Source organism: Chelonoidis abingdonii, chromosome 14 (genome assembly GCF_003597395.2).
Source record: "Chelonoidis abingdonii isolate Lonesome George chromosome 14, CheloAbing_2.0, whole genome shotgun sequence".
In the NCBI taxonomy this organism is placed as follows: domain Eukaryota; kingdom Metazoa; phylum Chordata; order Testudines; family Testudinidae; genus Chelonoidis; species Chelonoidis abingdonii.
Window position 1 is genome coordinate 31,245,002 of NC_133782.1, and position 22,093 is coordinate 31,267,094.

General features: G+C 42.9%; 1 protein-coding gene across 1 annotated transcript in view; it reads right to left on the reverse strand.

Annotated features, from left to right (window-relative positions):
• The window catches only part of RALGAPB (Ral GTPase activating protein non-catalytic subunit beta), a 131,623-nt gene that overhangs the window by 88,547 nt on the left and 20,983 nt on the right, over positions 1-22,093 (reverse strand). The window contains 4 exon segments of the mRNA XM_032789267.2: positions 2,516-2,694; positions 11,845-11,976; positions 18,151-18,337; positions 19,110-19,273. Of these exon segments, the coding sequence (XP_032645158.1) occupies positions 2,516-2,694; positions 11,845-11,976; positions 18,151-18,337; positions 19,110-19,273 (662 nt within the window).

A 22,093-nucleotide genomic window follows, 5' to 3' on the forward strand; every position in this document is an offset into this window, starting at 1 on the left:
TGTAAAACTGAAAGGACAGTGGCTGTTAGCCAATGTGTAATGTGACACCTCTGCACTTCTGCCTGCACTGGTGCAACATGTAGCACAATACACAAAGCAAGTATGATTTACACAGTGTTGAGAGGATTATTAATTTTGTAATTACAAAGAAGCACTATTCTGTATTAAGCAAACTAACTCAAACGTCCAGTTTGAACTTTATGCTTGATAGCAGTTAAATTGTTTAAAGGGACACTATTGGCAGGAGCCCAATAGCATGATTAACTTTGTTTTTTTCCTATAAATGTCTAAGGGCACCTCTTTCACACCAGAACAAACTTGAAAAGAGTCTATATAAAAAGTGCAAGTGGCTTCAAGCACTCTGCGTTCCCCACCAGAACTAAAAGCTATTTTTGATTTTAAGAAGTCCACATCCATCAAAGCCCAGGTTCTATTAGATCCTGCAGTGAGGTCATAATTCTTCATTTATGACGACATTCTTAGCATGGTTATTGCAGCACAATTGCAATGTTATGACTTCACTGAAGCTCAGATAAGCAGCAACGATAGCTTAGGATCAAAATGTTGTAATCTGTAGTAATTCTGAGTAAGATTTTGTAAAACAGAAAACATGTTGTTAATACAAATTTTTTAAGTTGATGCATTTGGAAGTTTGTTCCAATGTGAAAGTTTTACTCTACTCTACATCTGTTTGCAAAGTCACTGCAATTTACGTAAAAATGTTTTAAAAACATCAAATACTTCAGAACTTTGTTTAAAAGCAAAACAAAACACCAGCCCTGTGACCAACCCTTTGACAAACCAATGGGTAAAAAAATTAGAACAGATTTCAGTTTTAGATCTCTTCAAGGCTATAATAAATAGTTAACATTTCTAAGTCACTATACCATAACAATGTCCTTCCAGCAAATTCAAATATATTTCTTATTAAACAAATTCAAATATATTACTTTTACAAATAATGACAGAATACTGCAGCTTTTAAAAAAAACTGTTCGGTATATCAGTATTAGTTATCAACCCTTCTGCCCAGATTCTTGCTACCAAAATGAGTGCAACAAGAGTCAAGACTTAATACCATATCTGGGTAATCTTTCACACCCACTATTCGTAAAGGCTGCAACTCCTAGAGAAGAAAGAAATTAATTTGCTGCTTTCTGAAATATACAATAGAAGCATTTAATAAAGCCATTCTTTAGAAAATGAAATTATGTTTGCAACAGGCAACATGCTAGTGAAAACGGATTAGTAGTATACGAATATTACATGTTAATATAAACAAGTATTACTAGTCAAAAGAATATTCGTTGCTTTATAAAAGCAGTGTGGCAAATAAGATTTCTCTTTTTATTTGAGGGAACTAAACTCTCCAGGTTCCTTCAAAGGAGGAAATGCAAACTAGGTAGCATTATGTTACAGATTAACTTTTTTTTTTCTGAGCATAGTAGTGACGCGTTTATTCTATAGTTTGCCACAACCTGTTTTATCAGTTCAGACTTCTGGGAGTCATAACAGATTTGGTTTTTAATATTAAAAACGTCAGTCAAAAAGCAGAGAAGGGGCAGTAAGATCTGAAGTACAATATAGCACACACAACTCTGAGGAAGTTTTAAGTCTAGATAAACCTTCAGGAAGGCAAGAGGCATAATGCCTAAGAGTCAAAAACTCTACATAAAAGTTATATAATGTTACCAAACAACATTTTTAAATCTAGGGGCCTAAATTAGACTCTTAAGAGGCACCTAAATAAAAGTGGCTCATTTTTCACCAATGCTGAACATCTGCAAATCCCACGGACTTCAGTGATTAATAATTTGTATTGCAACAGCAATACAATCAAAGACAGTGCTTCACAGTAATAACCACTGTGCCTCAAAGAGCTTTATAAATTAAATTGTTGGTGCTCAGAACCTCTGAAAAAAGAAGTGACTTAGCCCGGTTCTACACCGGTGGGGGGGGGGGGGTCATTCTAAGTTACACAACTTCAGCTACGTTTCGACATACTTAAATCAACTTATCGTGGCATCTTCACTGCAGTGAGTCGACTGCTGCCTGAGCCTCTTACAGTGGTTGAGTACAGGAGTTGACAGGAAAGCGCTCAGGGACCGATTTATCACGTTTTAGACTAGACACGATAAATCAACCCCCATTGGATCGATCACCGCCCGCCCATCTGGCAGGTAGTGTAGACATATCCTTAGAGACCTAATTTTGGAGGCTCAGTTTACAAATTTTGGCCATACTGTATTAAGCCCAGCTTTTCAGAACTGTGTACACATTTGTAGGATGATTTATGCAAATGTAATAACTATGCACAAACTGGCAAGTTAGAAGTCTTATTTGCCATTTGCAGGTAAATTCACTGTGAAAATGCGGGCAATAGCATTGTGCATGAAAAACAAAAAAAACACATGCACACAATTCTGAAAATCTGGACCTAAAAGCATAAACAAAGATTACTTGAAGTCTTGTATTAAATTATGACAGATAATACACAAATAAGTGGAAAGATTACCTAGGAACGCATCCACTAAACAGCTGATCCCACGCATGGCACGAAAGAATATATGAGGCAGATGTTTAAGGCAGGGATACTGATTCAATTCTTGAGTCATTCCACTCACATTCAGAAACTGCTCCTGAAATTTGGGGGTAGAGCTTATAATGGCTGGGTTACTCAAATCCACTGGATTACTATTTAAAAACAAACACAAAAACCACCACATTTTAGTGTACTCGTAGCAGTTAAAAACCTTAACACCGAAATATGCAACCTTTGATAGTCAGACAATGTGTGTAACTTAAGAAAATTTAAAAGGACACTCAATTTAAGATGGTTTGGTTTTACAAAACTAATTTATTTGCCAACACCTTAGATAACAAGAGAATTGTTTCTAGCTACCCTCTCAGCATGGACAACTAAAATCAGTTTCACTTTCAGGGTCTTAATGTTACAACATTTTGGTTTTTAAGGCTGCAAGAGCATGCTTTCAGGTGTTATAATTGCTTTCTAAAAAAAATTATAATAAAAATAAAGAAGCATTTCTACTGACCTGAAGTTTCATAAAAACAAGTTTTTATAAAAATCATCAATTATAATCACAGTCAGTGAATTGAGCTACCATCTCAAATTAAACCTGGTGAAGATCTAGAGACTACATTGTAGATAACACTCCCGCAATTGCAGAGGGATGGATCAGTTACAGAGAAGGTCTTTTCCATCGGTTCTGTTAGCTAGTCAGAACTCCTAACACTGGTTAAGAGCCGTAGCCCTCGTTAGGGTATTTCTTCTAAAATGATGGGCAGTGAATAAAATATTGACATTAAGCATTATAGAGCAGTGACCAAATCTAAAGCTACGCTTTGTAGAGGGTTGAGATGGCACTTATTAAGAATATTTAAATTGTTGCCATCAGATTTCAGACTGCTAAAGAAGACCTACAAAAGGAAAAAATTGTGCCTTTTTCTTTTCTTATGATTGATACAAAACCCTTGAAAGCTTATCGAGGCTGGAAGAGCATGGCAAGTGGAGAACTAGCCCAATGGTGACATCAAGAGGACCAGGAATGAGAGATGAGCCATTAAAGAGGGAGTGGGGAAGGGGAAGGGATTTTTAGTTAGTAAACAAAAACAGTTTTAACAGTAACACCTCTATAACTGCAACAACTAGTTATATCTTAACATTTTAGCTAAAAGAAATTTTTATGTAACAGCCATTCATAAGATATCATAGTTCACAAGGAATGCCTAAAGATTCTTTAAATAAACCAATGTAGACCAAACCTGACATATTTGGATATTTCTGATTAAAAAAAAAAAAAAAAAAAAAAAAAAAAAACAACAAACAAGAAATACACACACTGTAACAACGTTCCACGTCTTCATCAAAGATAAACGGTTACTAAAAACTTTCCGTAACTGCTGTTCTTCAAGATGTGTTGCTCATGTCCATTCCAATGTCCCACATGCACCGCCGTCGAAAAGTTACCCCTCAGCGGGTATCTGTTGAGTTGGCTCTGGTGCCCTCTAGAGCTGTACCCTCATAGCACCAGTATACAGGGGCCTGTCACCCTGCCAATTCCTTCTTGCCAGCTAACTCCGACAGAGGCACAGGAGGCTGGAATGTGGAAGGACATGAGCAACACATCTCGAAGAACAACAGTTATGGAAGGTTAGTAACTATTTTTTTCTTCAAGTGCTTGCTCATGTCCATTCCAATGTAGGTGACTCCCAAGCAATTATGCAGGTGGAAGGTTTGGAGTTCATTAGCATGCTGACTGAAGTACCGCTCAGCCGAAGCCCACATCATCTCTGACTTGTTGGGCGATGGCATAGTGTGACACGAACACGTGGACTGATGACCAAGTTGCCGCTCTACAGATACCCTGATTGAAACTTGTGCCACAAATGCCACCGACAATGCTTGAGCTCTCTTAGAGTAAGCTGTCAACTGAGGTTCTGGGAGCTTTGCTGGGTCATAGCATGAGCGGATACAGAAAGTGATCCGTGACGACATTCTCTGGGCTAAGACTGGATGGCCTTTTGTTCTGTCTGCAATAGGTATGAATAGCTGGGCAGTCTTCCTACAGGGCTCGGTCCCCTTTAAACAGAAAACTAGCGCACGCCTCACATTCAGTAAGTGGAGTCTCTGTTCTTCTCTGTTTGCGGATTAGGATAGAAGACTGGCAGAAAGAGGTCCTGGTTACTATGGAATTGACAGACCACCTTTGAAAGGATGGGTGTGGCTGCAGCTGTATCTTGTCCTTGAAGAAAACAGTATACAGTGGCTTGGAGATGAGAGCCTGGATCTCTGAGACCCTTCTGGCAGATGTAATGGCGACTAGGAAAGCCACCTTCCAAGACAGGTAGAACAGAGAGCATGTTGCCAGTGGCTCGAATAGGGGTCCTGTTAGCCTAGTCAGCATCATATTGAGATGGTACAGCCATTCACAGATTGAGTCTGAGAAGACCAGCCACTCACCCAAGGGTGAAATGCAGAGATTGCAGCTAGCGGGACATTTATGGATGACCCCTTCAGACCCTCCTGCTTTAAGTGAAGCAGGCAATCTAAAATGAAGGGCAGTGATGACTCAGTAGGCGAAACACCCTTCTCCATCGACCAGATTGAGAATCTCTTTCACTTTGCCAGGTAAGTGGCCCTAGAAGATGGCTTCCTGCTACCCAAAAGCACCTCATGAACCGACCCTGAGCAAGCCCATTCTGCTGGGTTCAGCCATGGAGCTTCCATGCTGTGAGGTGGAGAGATTCAAGGTTTGGATAACATAGGCGACCGTGATCTTGAAGGATCAAGTCCAGAAATAGTGGTAGGGTGATGGAGGTGCCCATCAAGAGATCTAGGAGGGTGCTGAACTAGGGCCTGTGCAGCCAGGCCAGGCCAGGCCCAGCCCATCAGGATCAGCCCTGTCCTATCCCTTCTGACCTTCAGGAGGACCTTGTGTATGAGAGGAGTGGGAGGGAATGTGGAGAAGACCTGGTCTGTCCAAGGGAGGAGAAAGGTGTCTGAGTGAACCCTAACTGTGATCTAGGAAGGAGAAGAACATGACATCTGCACAAATGGACACTTGTGATGGTTGGAAAAGGATTTGCTGAGATGATCCACTAACTTGTTCTGCGACCCTGGGAGGTAGGAGGCTTTGAGGTGAATGAAATGGGCTATAAAGAAATCCCATAGGCGCAGAACCTTCTCACATAGGGGAGAGGAGCGAGTTCTGCCCTGCTTGTTTATGTAAAACATTGTTTTTATGTTGTCTGTGAGGACAGACACGCAGTTGCCCTCCAGATGCAGTTGGAAAGCTCGGCAGGTTAGGCGCACCGCCCTCAATTCTCTCACACTGATGTGCAACTCAAGTTCCTCTGGGGACCAGCAGCCTTGAGTCCTGAAGGTCCCTAGGTGGGCCCCTCATCCCATCTCCGATGTGTTTATGACAAGAGACCTTGATGGTGGAGGTCTCAACAACGGGACGCCTGCACACACCCTCTCCAAATCTAGATACCAAAGGAGCGTGGAAATCACCAAACAGGGGAAAAATGAGACCACCTTGTCTAGATGACGCCAACCAAGACTGGAGGGGTCTTAATCGCAGTCTTGTGCATTGCGCCACATAGGTGCATGATGCCATATGCTCCAGAAGCTTTAATCAGTTTCTTGCCATGGTGATCTCTCGGGCTCTTTAGGAGTGCCTCTATAGCTCTGAACTGACTTTCTGGGAGAAAAGCTCTGGCCTGGTTTGCATGGAGGACTGCTCCTATGAATTCTATTCTTTGAACTGGGGAAAAATGTGGATTTTAGCATATTTGTCAACAGTCTCAGGTCCTGAAAAGTGAACTGTATCAGTTTTACATCTGCTTCCACATGGCCCCTGGACTAATCTCTGACACCAACACCCCTTGTCTCCTCAGGAAAGCTGCAACAACTCTCATGCATTTCGTGTACACCCATGGATCTGCTGACAGACTGAAATGGAGTACCGTAAACTGGTAATGTCTGTGGTTTACCACAAATCATAAATACCTTCTGTGTCTTGAAAGACAGCAATCTAGAAATATATGTCCTTTAAAATCGAGGACGGTGTACCAGTCCCCTGGATCCAGAGAACAGATAAAGGAGGCCAAGGAGACCATGCAGAACTTCAGTTTCTTCATGAATCTGTTGAGATTTTGCAAATCCAACAATTGTTCTGAAGTCACTGCGATGCTGTATGGAATATGAGAGACATTAATACTATTGATACCAATATTATAAAAAATTGTAAGGAATCTGATCAGATGTGTCATGTAAGGTGAAATGTTGCGATTTGCCAAGTATGATAATCTTGTTTGTGTGTTCGTATCACCTTTGTATTGTGAGAGTTATAGATATGTATATCTGTATTTCAAACTTGTTCTGTGACTCCCCAGAGAGACAGGCTAGGCAGTGCTGATGCCAGTTTGATGGCCCATCAAGGGTTCAGCTGTACAATGAACCTATTGAAAGGAGCCAGGGAATACACTTTAGAAGTCAGCAGGACTTGTAGGGACATGCCTATGGACAGAGAAGAACTCTAAGGCTTTTCCATGTGCTGTGAAGCTTGTGTTTGGGACACAGGAAGTACAAGCCACATGGAAAAAAGAATATAAGGGCAGCTGCATTGTCTCCATTTTGTCTTCATTCCTGCTTCTTATCTCTGGAGTAACTTTCCCACAAACGAAGCTCTGAAAGACCTATGTAAGCTGTGGATGTATTCCAGAGGGACTTTCAAGCCAGCAAACTCACCAATACTGCTAAGAACCTCCTATATGGACTTTGAAGTCTCTGTATGTATCTGAGTGCTTTGTCACTTAAAAAGTCTTCTTGGTTCTCTCTTTTTTTCCTTATAATATAATCACTAAAAGGACTGGCTGGCAGCGTGGTATTTTGGGGAAGATCCAAACTAATATTGACCTAGTAACATGGCTGATCCTTTGGGGTCCAAAGGGCATTTTGTAGATGTTAGCAAAGTTTTTAAATAACTTCTCACTGTACTGGACTTAGGTGCTGATTAGGAGACAGAGAACTGGAATGCAATAAAGGGAGGCGGTATGATTTCTTTTTTTAGCTTCTCAATAATCAGTGTGGGGGACCAGTAGCACAGTTTGTGACTGGTTGGTGAGTTTAACTTCAGTGTTAACCACCAGTTTGGGGAGTGTCTGAACTCTTTTTTGCAGCCTGTCCCGACCTCGGCATTTTCAGTGAGGGCTGCCCCAGGCACCTGGGTCACAGTCGCCATTGGTCTTTGGGATTAGGAAGTAATGAGAGTAGAACTCTCAACCTCTTAGCACTGGTGGAAATTCCACCACTGCTTCCACAGATTAGGAGTGACTGCACCTCTTCGGCTACAAGTCTCTCATGAGAAGGGTCCCTGAAGAAGGACAGGGAGGGTGGGAAGGAGGGGAACAACTGAATTGAAGAGCATATTCCACTTCCACCATGCACAGCACCCAGAAATCCATGTTAATTCAGGCCCATGCCTGATAGAAGTGGGACAACCAGCCAACAAATGTAGGGGAAATAGGCTCCAGACACTGTCCTGGTATGCCATCCTCAGGCATACCCTCAAAAGGCCTGCTTAGACACAGTCAAAAGGCTTGGGCGGCAGGTGCTCGGGCAGACAAGGATTGGGACAGAGGCCTCCTTCTATAGCCTGTTCTTTTTCCGGTTGTATTCCTCTCTCTTCTGCGGAGGGTAGAACCTGACCATTGGTTGGAGCTTATTGTGCTTCCTAGCAGGAGCTGATGTATGTAGACCCAAGGATTCAGAGTAGCCCTCGAGTCTTTCAAGCTATGGAGAGTCAAATCAGTTTGCTCTGAAGAGAGTGATTTGTCTTCAAAACAACAGGTCCTGGATTGCCTGCTGGACCTCATAGGGCAGACCGTCATGATCACTACCACCAAAGCCATGGAGCAGGCTACTGTGTCCAGAGCCACCTGGAGGGACGCCATGGCCATCGCTTTGCCTTCCTCCACTATGGCTGAAAACTCACCCCTGGATTCCTGCAGCAAGAGCTCCCTGAACTTTGCCACAGCACGCCAAGATTTAAAGTCATACCAACCCAGGAACACTGGGTAGTTGGCAATCCTGAGCTAGTGGCTCAGTTCAGTAGACCTTTCTGCCAAAAAGGCTGAGTTTTTTGTCATCTTTTGCCTTAGGGGCTGGCCCCTGTTGCGCCTCTCTCCCTTTTGTTCACCACAGAAACAACCAGCGAGCCTGTTGGGGCGGGAGGGGGGGTAATATACAAAAATGTATACCCCTTGGGAGGGACAAAGTACTTCATAGAATATCAGGGTTGGAAGGGACCTCAGGAGGTCATCTAGTCCAACCCCATTCTCAAAGCAGGACCAATTCCCAACTAAATCATCCCAGCCAGGGCATTGTCAAGCCTGATCTTAGAGGTTTTTAAGGAAGGAGATTCCACCACCTCCCTAGGTAACCCATTCCAGTGCTTCACCACACTCCTAGTGAAAAAGTTTTTCCTAATATCCAACCTAAACCTCCCCCACTGCAACTTCAGACCATTACTCCTTGTTCTGTCATCAGGTATCACTGAGAACAGTCTAGATCCATCCTTTTTGGAATCCCCTTTCAGGTAGTTGAAAGCAGCTATCAAATCCCCCCTCATCCTTCTCTTCTATAGACTAAACAATCCCCGTTCCCTCAGCCTCTCCTCATAAGTTATGTGTTCCAGCCCCCTAATCATTTTTGTTGCCCTCCGCTGGATTCTTTCCAATTCTTCCATATCCTTCTTGTAGTATAGGGCCCAAAACTAGACACACTACTCCAGATGAGACCTCACTAATGTTGAATAGAGGGGAATGATTACATCCCTCGATCTGCTGGCAATGCCTCTACTTATACGTATAGCCCAAAATGCCGTTGCCAAGAAGGCTAATAAGGGCACACTGTTGACTCATAGCCAGCTTCTCGTCCACTGTAACCCCTAGGTCCTTTTCTGCAGAACTGCTTCCTAGGATTCAGAGAACTCTTCTGGTTGAATGCCCAAGTTCTGGGCTACCCTCCTCAGCAGTTCTTGGTCCACCCTATAATCCTCCTGGGTGGGCACCATAGCTGTTCCCATCACTGTCTCATTGAGAGGGGAAGATGGAGAAGCCTGCACAGGCACCTGGCCCTGTATTTCTCCCTCTGCTCCAGATGGGTTCTGTGAGGGGGCATCCTCCTGTTCAGAACCAGGCTTGACAGAGGGGGACTGATCCCTGTTCCAAGAGAGATGGCTGGGCAGCTCGTGCTGCCAATACCACAGAATACAATCTTATGGACTGGAACCCCTGGATAGATTGGAACGCTCAGAGAGATTCCAAACTGGCCACTTCTGGGACATTTGCCATTGTGCTGGTGGCCATGCCACCAGCAGCATTCCTTGGCCCATGTCCAGTCGCAGAGTGCTGCCTATCGAAGCAAAATCTGCTCCTGCGTGAGGCTTAGGACTCTGCTTCCGAATCGGAGTCTGAGGAGTGGCTTCTTGGCAACCAAGGCAGGGCACTGCCGACTAGTGCCAGAGAGTGGTGAGGGAATATGTGCCACACCATCATGACCAGCTTGTCCTTCACCAGCACCTGTCTCGGTGCCATGGTGGCCCTCAGCTCTGGTGCGGCCACTGACTGCTCCCAAATGGCCAAGGATGGCGGCACCATGAGGGAAAGGAGCTCTCTCACAGCCTCCAGCATAGACAGTAAAACCAGGGCTGTCACGCCAATGGTACCAGTCTCAACGACACCCTTTCCAGGGCTGGAGTCGACGATGCCGCACACCCTGTTGGCGCCTCCAAGTGGCCCACCACGGGTCGCACTCTATCAGAAGTCCTACTGCCTGCAGACCTTGGGGTTGGAGGGTGCCTCCAGTCTGTCTTTTTCAGCTTTTTCTTAGTCACTGGCGATTGTGTGCGGTGCCGAGAGTCCCTTGCCAAATTGATTTCCTCTGTGCTGGGGACTTACGTCGGTTCTGGAAGCCCCAAACCATCAGTAGCAAAGTCCTTTCTTGGAAACAGGGATGTGGAATGGCAATGCACCTAGGGTGACCAGACGTCCCAATATTTAGGTGTTTGTCCTGCGTCCCGACCGATCTTTGGTCGGGACACAATTTGTCCTGACATTTTGCTCCGGCAGCACTTTTTTTTTTTCCTTCCTCTCTCTCTCTGCCGGCAGCACTTGGCTTTTTTTTCTTCCACCAGCAGACACCCCCCCCCCCTTGACTCCCCACAATTTCACTTAAAACCTCTATCACCCTAACTGCACCACCCTGACAGACTCCAGAGCACTTCTTACTAACCTAGAAGTATATGGTTCCGATTCCCCCTGAGCAGCTCCAAAGGGGGACAGAGCGCTGCTTCCACATGGGGGAAACTTAAGTCTAGCATCCCTGTCCTTTTTTGTCCTGGCTCTGAAGCTCCTGCACCATTCCCGCATGTGGGCCTCTCCCAGGCACTTAAGACAGGTATGGTGTGGGTCACACATGGTTTGAACCCTTGGGACTGAGGCATACTGTAGTGCAGGGGGGCCTAGCCCCACTAAGCAGGGATTGCTACTACCTATATTACATGACGTAGCTAACTACTAACGTAATCCTAACAGTAACTGTGTACAATTTTTTCTGAAAAAAGTCCACTGAAAAAAAGGCATTTGCAGAATGCAAGCGATGAGCAGAAGTTCCAGCAACTATCACGGGTGGTAAGAAGGAACTGAAGAAGTGGTGGGATGGCAGGTCCCTATAGGTCGGTGCTATGAGGGCACGACTCCAGGGGCATCAGAGCCTACATGGTGGATACCACTGAGAGAAAAACAAATTTCCCGCAGTGGTCCATGCACACCTACATTGGAATGGACATGAACAAGTACTTGAACAAAAAAAAAGGATGCACACCCATTTTACAAAACGTGACCTACAAAGATTATTTAATACCCCCACTGAGATGAATGGAAGCACTTCACAGCTCCTAGAGCTATTGTTTTAGTCTTCCTGCTTACAATCTCGTAAGACAACCAAGTCACACTTGCATTTTTTTCCTCCAAATCATAAGTTGGAATTTTTATATATATTTTTTAAAGGCAGACTCTTGAGTTCTGCAAAAGTCGGTAAGTTCAAAGTTGTACGAGAAGAAAGTGTTCTAACTCCCACTCACAGCGCTTGTTCTTGTGGTACTGTCACAATGAGCACTTCTGCAGTAGTCTTTACTCATTTCAGACACTTAACATTAGTTCTCTGTCCTTCCTGGGATAACTTCACTCACATCCAACATGGATTTGTTGATATTCTTGAACGCTTTATACCATGGTCATTTATAAGTATTACATTACCTCAGCATATGTAAAAAGCGAAACCAAGTCTGTGCAATGCACTCGTTGTCCATTTCAGGAGGAATCAGACTTGCGTCTTCATCAGGAATTTTAAATGGAGGAAATGAAGGTCCATATGTAAAACGCAGCAATCTAGAGGACAAGTCAGTAAGGCTGTCATTGCATTAGTACTGCTCACACTCGCAGCTTTTTACAAATGTAAATACAGTGCACCATATATTGTTTTAAGCACACGTAAAAAAAAACTACTTACAAAGCTTACTAAATAAATCATGAACTTTGTACAGTCATCCATTCAAAATTAAACATCAATCCATTTAACCCTCTCTGTCCCACTCTTCTCAGAAGCTTCAGCTTATAGCCTTGGAGCATGCCTGAAGTTCAGTGTGCTTGGATTCTGTCAAACTAAGAAGGCATTCCAGATGCTGGGGCCCTCTATGGAAACACTCTGCCAGCACACCCTCACTGTTTAAAACCAAGGGACCACCAGCTTGTGTGCCATGTGTTTTTTAACTGACAAGATATCGCACAAGGAGAGAGGCAGTTTCTCAAATAATTAGGTCCCAAACCACTTAGGGCTTTTATTGATTTGAACCAACACATTGAATTACACCTGGAAACAAAGAGCCTGCGCAGATCCAGGTGTAATGTATGCTCTCCATGAGGTGCCATGCTTAGCCAGCAGACCCACTACAGTCTGAAGAAGCTGAAGTCTCCAAGCAGTCTTGAAGTATAGCACCACAGAGCACATTACAATGATCCAATCTCAAGGTGGTAAAGGCCTGGAAAACTGAAGTTGGGTCACAGTTGGAAAGAAAGAGTGATAACCTTCTGGCCAAGCAGCGATGGAACAAACCTTTACCACCATCCAAAAGAAACTTAGGATCCAACTCACTGCCACTGCCAATTCCTCTATCCTGCAAACCCATGAGAAATGACAGATAGACAATTCTGATTGGAATCTCATTCTTCTCCGAATTGAGTCCCTGCCACCTCAATCTCAAGTTTTTACTCTTCTCAAAAATTATGCTTTGCCCGCCCAATCTAGGGGGGGGGAAAACAAAACCTCACTTGGTATTTTCCACTCCAACTAGTGCCCCATCTGAGCTAATTGAGACAGCTGTCTGTGACGCTGCATGGAATAAGGGTGAACATTTAAAATACTGATACCAATATTACAAAATAGCAATTAAGAGTATACAAGATACACCTTACATGGCCTTGGTGGAAAAATTATAAAAATATCATATTTAGTAGATTAGATAGATATAATCTTTGTATCATGAATTATGTGTGCTATAACTGTATCTCAAACTTATCCTGTGTTTCTGGGAGACACCCCCAGATAGATTGGCATCAGCACTATCCAGCCTGCTTGATGGCCCATCAAGGGCAATCAGCTGTACAACGAATCCATTGAAGAAGCTAGGGACTACATCTAGTTGGGGGACATATAGGGACACGCTTATGGACAGGGGACTCCCAATACTTTTCCATGCCACATGCTGCGAGCTTGTGTTTGGGACAAAGGATATACAAGCCACATGGCAGAGGATATAAAAAGGCAGCTGCATCATCTCCAGTTTGTGAGAAGCAGGATTGAAGACCTCTGCACGAGTTTTCTACAAATTGAAGCTTTGAAAAAAGGACTGATAGACCCATCCAAGCCTTGGGTGTGTTCCACAAATACTTTACAGGCCAGCAAATTCTCCAGTGCTGTTAAGAACCTGATGTATGAACTCTGAAGTCATATGTACATGTATCTAATTGCTTTGACTCTAACAACTCTCTTCTCTTTTGTTTCTTTTCTTATATAATAAAAGATTTAGTTTTAGATAATAAAGGATTGTCTGGCAGAGTTGTATTTTGGGTAAGTTCTAAACAAGTATTGATTTGGTACTGTGTCTGGTCCTTTGGGGATAAGAAGAACATTTTGTAAAGTGAACAGACTTTTAAGACTTCTCACTTTACTGGACTTAGTCACAGATTGGGGGCCAGAAACTGAAATGCAATAAAAGGGGGCTGTGATATTTATTTTTAAGCTTCTGGATAACCAGCGTGGGGGAAATCAAGACCACAATTTTGTGACTGGTTAGTGAATCAAACTATAGGATTAATCACCAGTTTGGGGAAAGTCTACTCTCCTTTCGCAGCCTGTCCTGACCGCGGCATTTTCAGTCTGGGCTACTCCAGGCACCTCAGGTCACAGGCCACACTTTTCATAGCAGCAAATTTGTTATACTAGGAAGAGCAGAAAAGAAGGGAAGAAAATCGAGTCTAAGAGGCCAAACTGTAGGACAGTAAGAGCAATGTCCAACTGGGTGATTATGCTTTTCTTGAAATTGTATTTTCACACCTAGACATTACAGTGATTTGCACCTGGTAAATGCTGAAGACAGATTCATGTTGGGCAGTAATTTAATTGCTTTCAAAATATGAGCTATGTTAAGGTTTAACTCTTGAACCCGTTCCCCTAACACAGTGGGGTATATCTTCCCTGCAGAGTTAACTCAGGTGATCGGATTCAGAACCCAAGGCCACCTAGCCCAGATCTAAGCAACCACACTGCAAAGCCCTACCCGAGTTAGTGTCTTCACTGGTGCTACACTTACCCATGTCTCTCACTAGCAGTGCTGGGGGCACATCCTGTGGTTCTTGGTGCTGCAATAAGCTGAGCTGCTCTGGGATTCTTTACCAGTGAACTGTGGGAGAACTTGTCTGTCCTTATGAGCACATGGGGCAAATTGCGGGAAGGCACTGGAAGACTACCAGCATGTGAGCAATTTAGCCTGTGTCCTCACTGCAAAATGGGTGGGTTACCAGCTCAAGTGAAAGCAGAACCTGAATCTAGCCTATACTCCAGCAGGGCCAACTAGCCTGGGTTTAGAGCATGACTAAATTTGGGTGAAAGGTTTGTTTTCTGGTGGGAGAGCCGGTGAAGGGCAACATCTCAGAAGATTCCCAATTAATTCTAAAGTGAAGGAATACTCTTAGATATCAAAATATTAAGTTTTTACATACACATGAACTCCTATGTGACTAGCCAATCACCATTGTTTTGATTTAGAAACCTGCTCTGAGCATATTACTAGCAGTCAAATTCAGGAAAGTTGTTTATTAAAAAGTCACTTTGCCCTTTGGAAGTTGGATTAGAATTTCTTTGGGCTAAAAGGTACTCATGCAAACTTGAAGCACCAGTGAGCTTAAGTTTAGCATCAAAAAAACTCAGCTCTTTATATATTAGATTTAAATAAGCAAATAAATCCACAACAGAAGTACTACATTTAACACAAATGTCCCAGAACCCACAGGTTACTCTATATGAGTGGTATTAAAATGGTTAGACATCAGAGGGCTGTAAGATCTGAGCATAAAGTGTATGGAGTAGCAGTGGAACAGAACACATATATGCTTTAAGGGAATTACAACTGTTTTCAAATCAGTGAAGCATAAAAACACAAAACAACTACATCTAAGCAGCTAAAAATAGCCAGAAGAATTGTGTATTTAGTTGTGCAAAATAAAAGATGCCTCGTGTGTGTGTGTGCGCGCGTGCTGGGAGGAGGTGAGTAGCCCTCAGTGGTGAAAGAGCAGGTTAAAGACTATTTAGATAAGCTGGACATGCACAAGTTCGAGGGGCCGGATCCAATCCATCCGAGGGTGCGGAGGGAGTTGGCTGATGTGATTGCAGAGCCATTGGCTATTATCTTTGAAAAACCCATGGTGATCGGGGGAGGTTCCAGACACTTGGAAAAAAGGCAAATATAGTGCCAATCTTTGAAGGAGAATCTGACGAACCACAGGTCAGTCAGCCTCACCTCAGTCCCTAGAAAAATCATGCAGCAGGTCCTCAAGGAATCCATATTGAAGCACTTGAAAGAGAGGAAGGTGATCATGAACAGTCAATATGGATTCACCAAGGAAAAAAGTCATGTCTGACCAACCTGATTGCCTTTTACGAGGACATAACTGGCTCTGTGGATATGGGGAAAGCAGTGGATGTGATATGCCTTAACTTTAGCAAAGCTTTTGATGAGGTCTCCACAGTATTCTTGCCAGCAAGTTAAAGAAGAATGGATTGGATGAATGACCTATAAAGGTAGATAGAAAGCTAGCTAGATCATCGGGATCAGTGGACAGTGATCAATGGCTTCACTAATTGGCAGCCGGTATCAAGCAGAGTGCCCCAGGGGTCAGTCCTGGGGATGGTTTTGCTCAAAATCTTCATGGATAATGGGATGGATTACACCCTCAGCAAGTTCACGGATGACACTAAGCTGGGGGAGAGTAGACATGCTGGAGGATAGAGATAAGGACCAGAGTGACCTACACAAACTGGAGGTTTGGGCCAAAAGAAATCTGATGAGGTTCAACAAAGACAAGTTCAGAGTCCTGCACTTAGGATAGAAGAATCCCATGCACTCTGCAGGCTGGGGACCAACTGGCTAAGCAGCCAGTTCTGCAGCAAAGGATGTGGGGATTACAGTGGATGAAAAGCTGCATATGAGGCAACAAGGGCACACTGTTGACAAGGCGGCTCACAGCACATTGGGCTGCATTAGTAGGAGCATTGCCAGCAGATTGAGATAAGTGATTATTCCCCTCTATTTGGCACTAGCGAGGCCACATCTGGAGTACTGTATCCAGTTTTGGGCATTCCGCTACAGAAAGGATGTGGACAGATTGGAGAGAGTCATAGAATATCAGGGTTGGAAGGGACCTCAGGAGGTCATCTAGTCCAACCCCATGCTCAAAGCAGGGCCAATGCCCAACTAAATCATCCCAGCCAGGGCTTCATCAAGCCTGACCTTAAAAACTTCTAAGGAAGGAGATTCCACCACCTCCCTAGGTAACCCATTCCAGTGCTTCACCATCCTCCTAGTGAAAAAGTTTCCTTTCCTAATATCCAACCTAAACCTCCCCCTCTGCAACTTCAGACCATTACTCCTTGTCGTCATCCTGGTGCCACTGAGAACAGTCTAGATCCATCCTCTTTGGAACCCCTTTCAGATAGCTGAAAGCAACTATCAATCCCCTCATTCTTCTCTTCTGCAGACTAAACAATTCCAGTTCCCTCAGCCTCTTTCATAAGTCATGTGTTTCCAGCCCCTAATCATTTTTGTGCCCTCCACTGGATTCTTTCCAATTTTTCCACATCCTACTGTTAGTGTGGGGCCCAAAACTGGACTCAGTACTTCAGATGAGCCTCAACAAATGTTGAATAGAGGGGAATGATCACATCCTGCAGAGGGCGAAGAAAATGATGTAGGGGGCTGGGGGCACATGACTATGAAGGAGAGGCTGAGGTAACTGGGATTATTTAGTCTGCAGAAAAGAAGAGTGAGGGGTGTTTCATAGCTGCTTTCAACTACCTGAAAGGGGGGGTTCCAAAGAGGATGGAGCTAGGCTGTTCTCAGTAGTGGAAGATGACACAACAAGGAGTGATGGTCTCAAGTTGCAGTGGGGGAGGTCTAGGTTGGATATTAGGAAAAACTATTTCAGTGGGATGCTGGTGAAGCACTGGAATGGGTTACCTAGGGAGATGATGGAATCTCCTTCCTTAGAGCTTTTTAAGGCCCAGTTTGACAAAGCCCTGGCTGGGATGACTTAGTTGGGGTTGGTCCTGCTTTGAGCAGGGGTTTGGATTAGATGACCTCCTGAGGTTTCTTCCAAACCTAATCATCATCTTCTAAATACATGTGATGAGAAGCTGTACAGCATGGAAAATCTAGACATATATTTTCAGATTTTAAGAAGCATTTTGACAGAAGTTTTCCTAGAGTTGAACTGAAAGCTATTGTAGACAACATTATATGTAACAAGACTAGGTAACACTGTAATGCTTTGGATAACAGAGATATTAAGATTATACACAGATACAAAAAGACAATATACTGAACTGTTCATTTATGGAATGCTAACATTTACTAAAAATATGGACATTAAAAAAAAGATTCCATACAACCAAACTTCATAGATATTGAAGTTTACCTGGTTTTAGTAGGTATTTGCTTTGTTTACCAAAAGGTTTTAGATGAGCTGCTCATTATTCAAATTTGCTATTGTCTGCAAAAAAGTGTGACCAGCCATATGATAGATATGGTTACTGTATCTGCAGTTATGAAATAATGGACATGCAGTTATTCTGCAAATATTGGAACATATTTGTCACTTTAAAACTGCATTCCACAAATGAACAGAAAAAACAGAGCTATGAAAGACTCCATCATCACAGAAAACTGGCTGAACAACATACACAGTAAGTGTGTTCATCTCAATGTCAGTTTCTTTTGAGGTTTCACCCACCTGGAAGTAAGGGCACAGATAACCTTGCTCCACTGCTCCACTACAGCAGGGTGATGCCGCCAGTTGGCCACCATTTCTTTGGCAGTTTTCCAATAAGGGGGTGTTGGAAAGCACCGAGTGCAAGCTAGCAACCACACTTCAAACAGCACACCGATCAGTTTCTCAGCCAGATTCTCAGCAATGCCACCTTATGCAGGAACAAAACAAACATTTAAAGCCATTTAAGATGCTAGAGCTCTTTCAGCCATCTCCCTAGGAAACTCTATTAATCCTAAAAGGAATCTCATGGCTATCATGCTCATATCACTTTGAATTTATATATAGATTTCATTTTATAAGCAATGTTTAAATACCCTTAAATCTATTCTGATCTACAACAGTACCATTTGCTTACTTTCTACAGGTGCATCCATGCTTTTAAAAAGTCAAAATGTTATAAAATGATAGTGTAAAGCCCAGCTATATGGGTAATGCGAACACCTATGAAACAAGGGATTCACCTACTTAGACATATTATCATCACAGTAACACATCAGAGAGAGAGAGAGAGAGAGAGCGCTCTGACCATGAACTTATTAGTTTACAGGTGGGTAGATACTGACATGTCTTCACATTACCTCTCTAGCTAAGGGAAAATAAAGATAATATGTAGCTGACAGACAGAACTATGGGACCACCAAGACAGAAGACCCAGTAATCTGAGTTTATAGTTGGATGGATCATCATGTGTCTTGCTGTGTATGTTTTGACAATTCATACAGGACAAAAATTGTTTAAGCAGGTTCAATTTCAGGCCACTCAACTTTAATTCAGAGTTTAAATACCAGAGATGGGTTGTTGTTCTTACATGGCCACCGGCAACTTTTGATTGTTTTTCCAACATGAAAACAAACTACATTTGGGGGCCGAAATCCCTTATATGCATAAGAGAAGCAAACAAAAAAAGTTAAGACACAAACCTTGCACAGTGGGAGCTGCCAGAAGAGTGTCATTAATCTGTAGGAGAAACAACAATAAAACCTCCCAAGTTTCTCGAGCCATGATGGTTGACTCACGAGCCAATTTCTGGACAGCCTTCAAAACCTGCAAGCATAGTCTATTCTGACTGGACCCCGGGTCCTGCCTAGAAGGGAAGAACACTATTTGAGTCTCTCTCAAAAAAAAAACTATAACTGAGATTGACTACAGTACCTACAATTCACTGTGTTGTATGCAAAAGAACTTAAAATGGCAAGATTATAGAATAAAACTTTGAGCTAAGGTGATTCACGGGAATCCAAGTCTGCCTCAGTGCAGTGAAGTATACAGTACAATAGCTCTTTCATATGACACTACACAAACATGCACTCATACAAAATGCCACACAATGTACACCTCTACAGTTAGAGAAAGTACAGCTCCTTTGCATTATATTCCAATTGCTAAGTGAATGGCTCATCACCTAATGCCATGAGATCATGTAAAACGCATGAAGACACATATGGGGTAGGCAGAATTAAAGTGTGGTATGTATTATTTTGATTTTTAAGAGTGTTCCTAATTATTCCAGGCACATGTAAACTATAAAGCTTATCAAATCAACCAGTCCCCAATCCTCCTCACCCATTCATCCCAGGAATGATGACTTTCACCTACTCCTATCGATAGTCACAGCATCCTTAATATGTATATTACACTAAGCTCAGTCAGGATGCGGATCCTATTGTGCAATATGCTGTATAAATATGGACAGTGACATGATCCTGCTCCAAAGACCTTATGATGTAAGAAGGGTATATTGAAGTCATAGTTAGATTGGCAAAGATGAAGGAGCTGACTACCACATTAAGTATTTTTTTTAAATGGCACAGGGAGAGCAAAAGGGATCCTGACTTCCTCTTTGTGCAGGATATGCAGATCAGGCTGACTCGATACCTCACACGTCACCAAAAAGGAGCCCACTTATCCAAGAGAATATATCCTAGACAAGATAAACCTGAACATAATGGAGATGTCAGGACTCACTTATGGCCAGATGGTATCTAATTCAGAAGCAGGAGAGAATGGTGCTAGCAAACTAGTTTGACTTCTTTGCCACCTCCAACACTTCCTATCCCCAACTGACCATAAAACTATACCTTCCTAAGCGTTTTAAAAATTCTAAAAAAGTCACTGGAATAGGAAAAGCAGATTAAGGAAGTCTTCTGCATATAGAGAAAGCTTGATCACAGAAGCCAGAGTTTTAATACATTAGCTCTTAGGGTTATCCCATCATGAAAATATTATTGACTCTCACATACCACAGAGCGAGTTTTGATGAGATTGGCGGGATTTCTCTACCCCTTCAAAAAGCCATTTTGTGAAATACAAAGACGAGATAGGGCAAGTGACAATGACAATAGCTTTTCCACAGCACCGGCCCTTATATATCTTCTGTCACTCCATTCTTGATGACAGGATGCCATTAACATCATACATTTAGAGCATGCAAATATCATGCATGAATTCCATCTGATTAGGAAGGGCAAGGCAAAAAGCACTCACTCCATGCTCACACGTTCAGGAGATTTTTGTGATGGAGGCAAACAGTTTGAAGCAGCAACAAACGAAAGGAGTTCAGGGTTTACAGAAAAGGGAAATTTGGGCCAGATTAAGGCATTTCAACAGAGTACCATCTATAAAAGATGCCCTATACATAGTTTTAAGTCAAGATCTGCCAAAGCCTGAGCATTTTGTTCATCTAACGCAGTGGTTCTCAAACTATTGTACTGGTGACCCCTTTCACATAGCAAGCCTCTGGATACGACCTCCTTATAAATTAAAAACATCTATATATTTAACACCATTTAAAATTATTGGAATCAAAGTGGGGCTTGCAGTGGAAGCTGATAGCTCGTGACCCCTCCCTTTTAATAACCTCATGATCCGCTGAGGGGTCCCCGATCCCATTTGGGAACCCCTGATCTAATGCAACTGGAAGCCTGTGTGGCACTGGGGCATTATCTGACTGTAATAACTGCCACTGCTATTGAATTTTAGCGCTTCTTGAATCAAGCAGGGTAGCTGGGTTAGGGTTCATTTCATCAGGGCTAGAAGTCAGAGGCTGATATGAGAGGGAAGAATGTAGGTGACTTCCTTCTGGTTGATTAGCCAGCTAGGAGCAATTCCAAGTTACCCTGCTCTCGCTCTCTCATTTATATTCATTGTTCTTGATGCTATTTCAAGGCTATGGGTATCAAATGTGAGCACAGATTAACTGTTTTAGCACTATAACTATTGCCGGCATGGATTCTGTACATATTGCTGTTTCAGGGGACTAAATGTTGGTCTGAGTATTATAAAAATGTTTATGAACACTTACTTTTGGGGGCATCAAGCCTTTTTCAACCTGTCTGTTCTCTACCTGCTGTTTCAAGTCTGCTCATTTGTAACTAATTAGGCTGGCTATCCTGAGTCAACCTTTCTCATGCATTCATCTCCTAGACGGAGGATGTGCACTTGAGCTATTTTAGGTATCAGCATCCTCTTATCACAACTCTGGACCACTGTGCCCCTGGCAGCCAATAGCTACATCACTTCCTCAGGGTGGGGAAGGAAACTATGTCACCAGGATCAAGAAAATGTATTTATGGTGTGGATTGAATGCTGTAATATGGGAGTAGGGAATACTTTTATTCCACAAAAAGAGGCGATAGAAGTATTCTCCTGAATTCTATCCCCACCAGCACTTCCCATAGTATCTGAGCCTCTCCCACTTGGAAAGAAAGGAAAAAAAATATATATCTATATAAAGCTCTTAGTAGGCATATCATCTCTCACATAACCATCCAGCACTGTCCCTGGCCTACTTTATTTCTAGCCTACATACATTAGGTAAAATTCCTCTGAACTCTGACAATGTGGACCTTAATTCTGTAGCAAGGTACCTGGAGCTGTAGCCTCTGTGGGAATTGTGGAAAAGAGT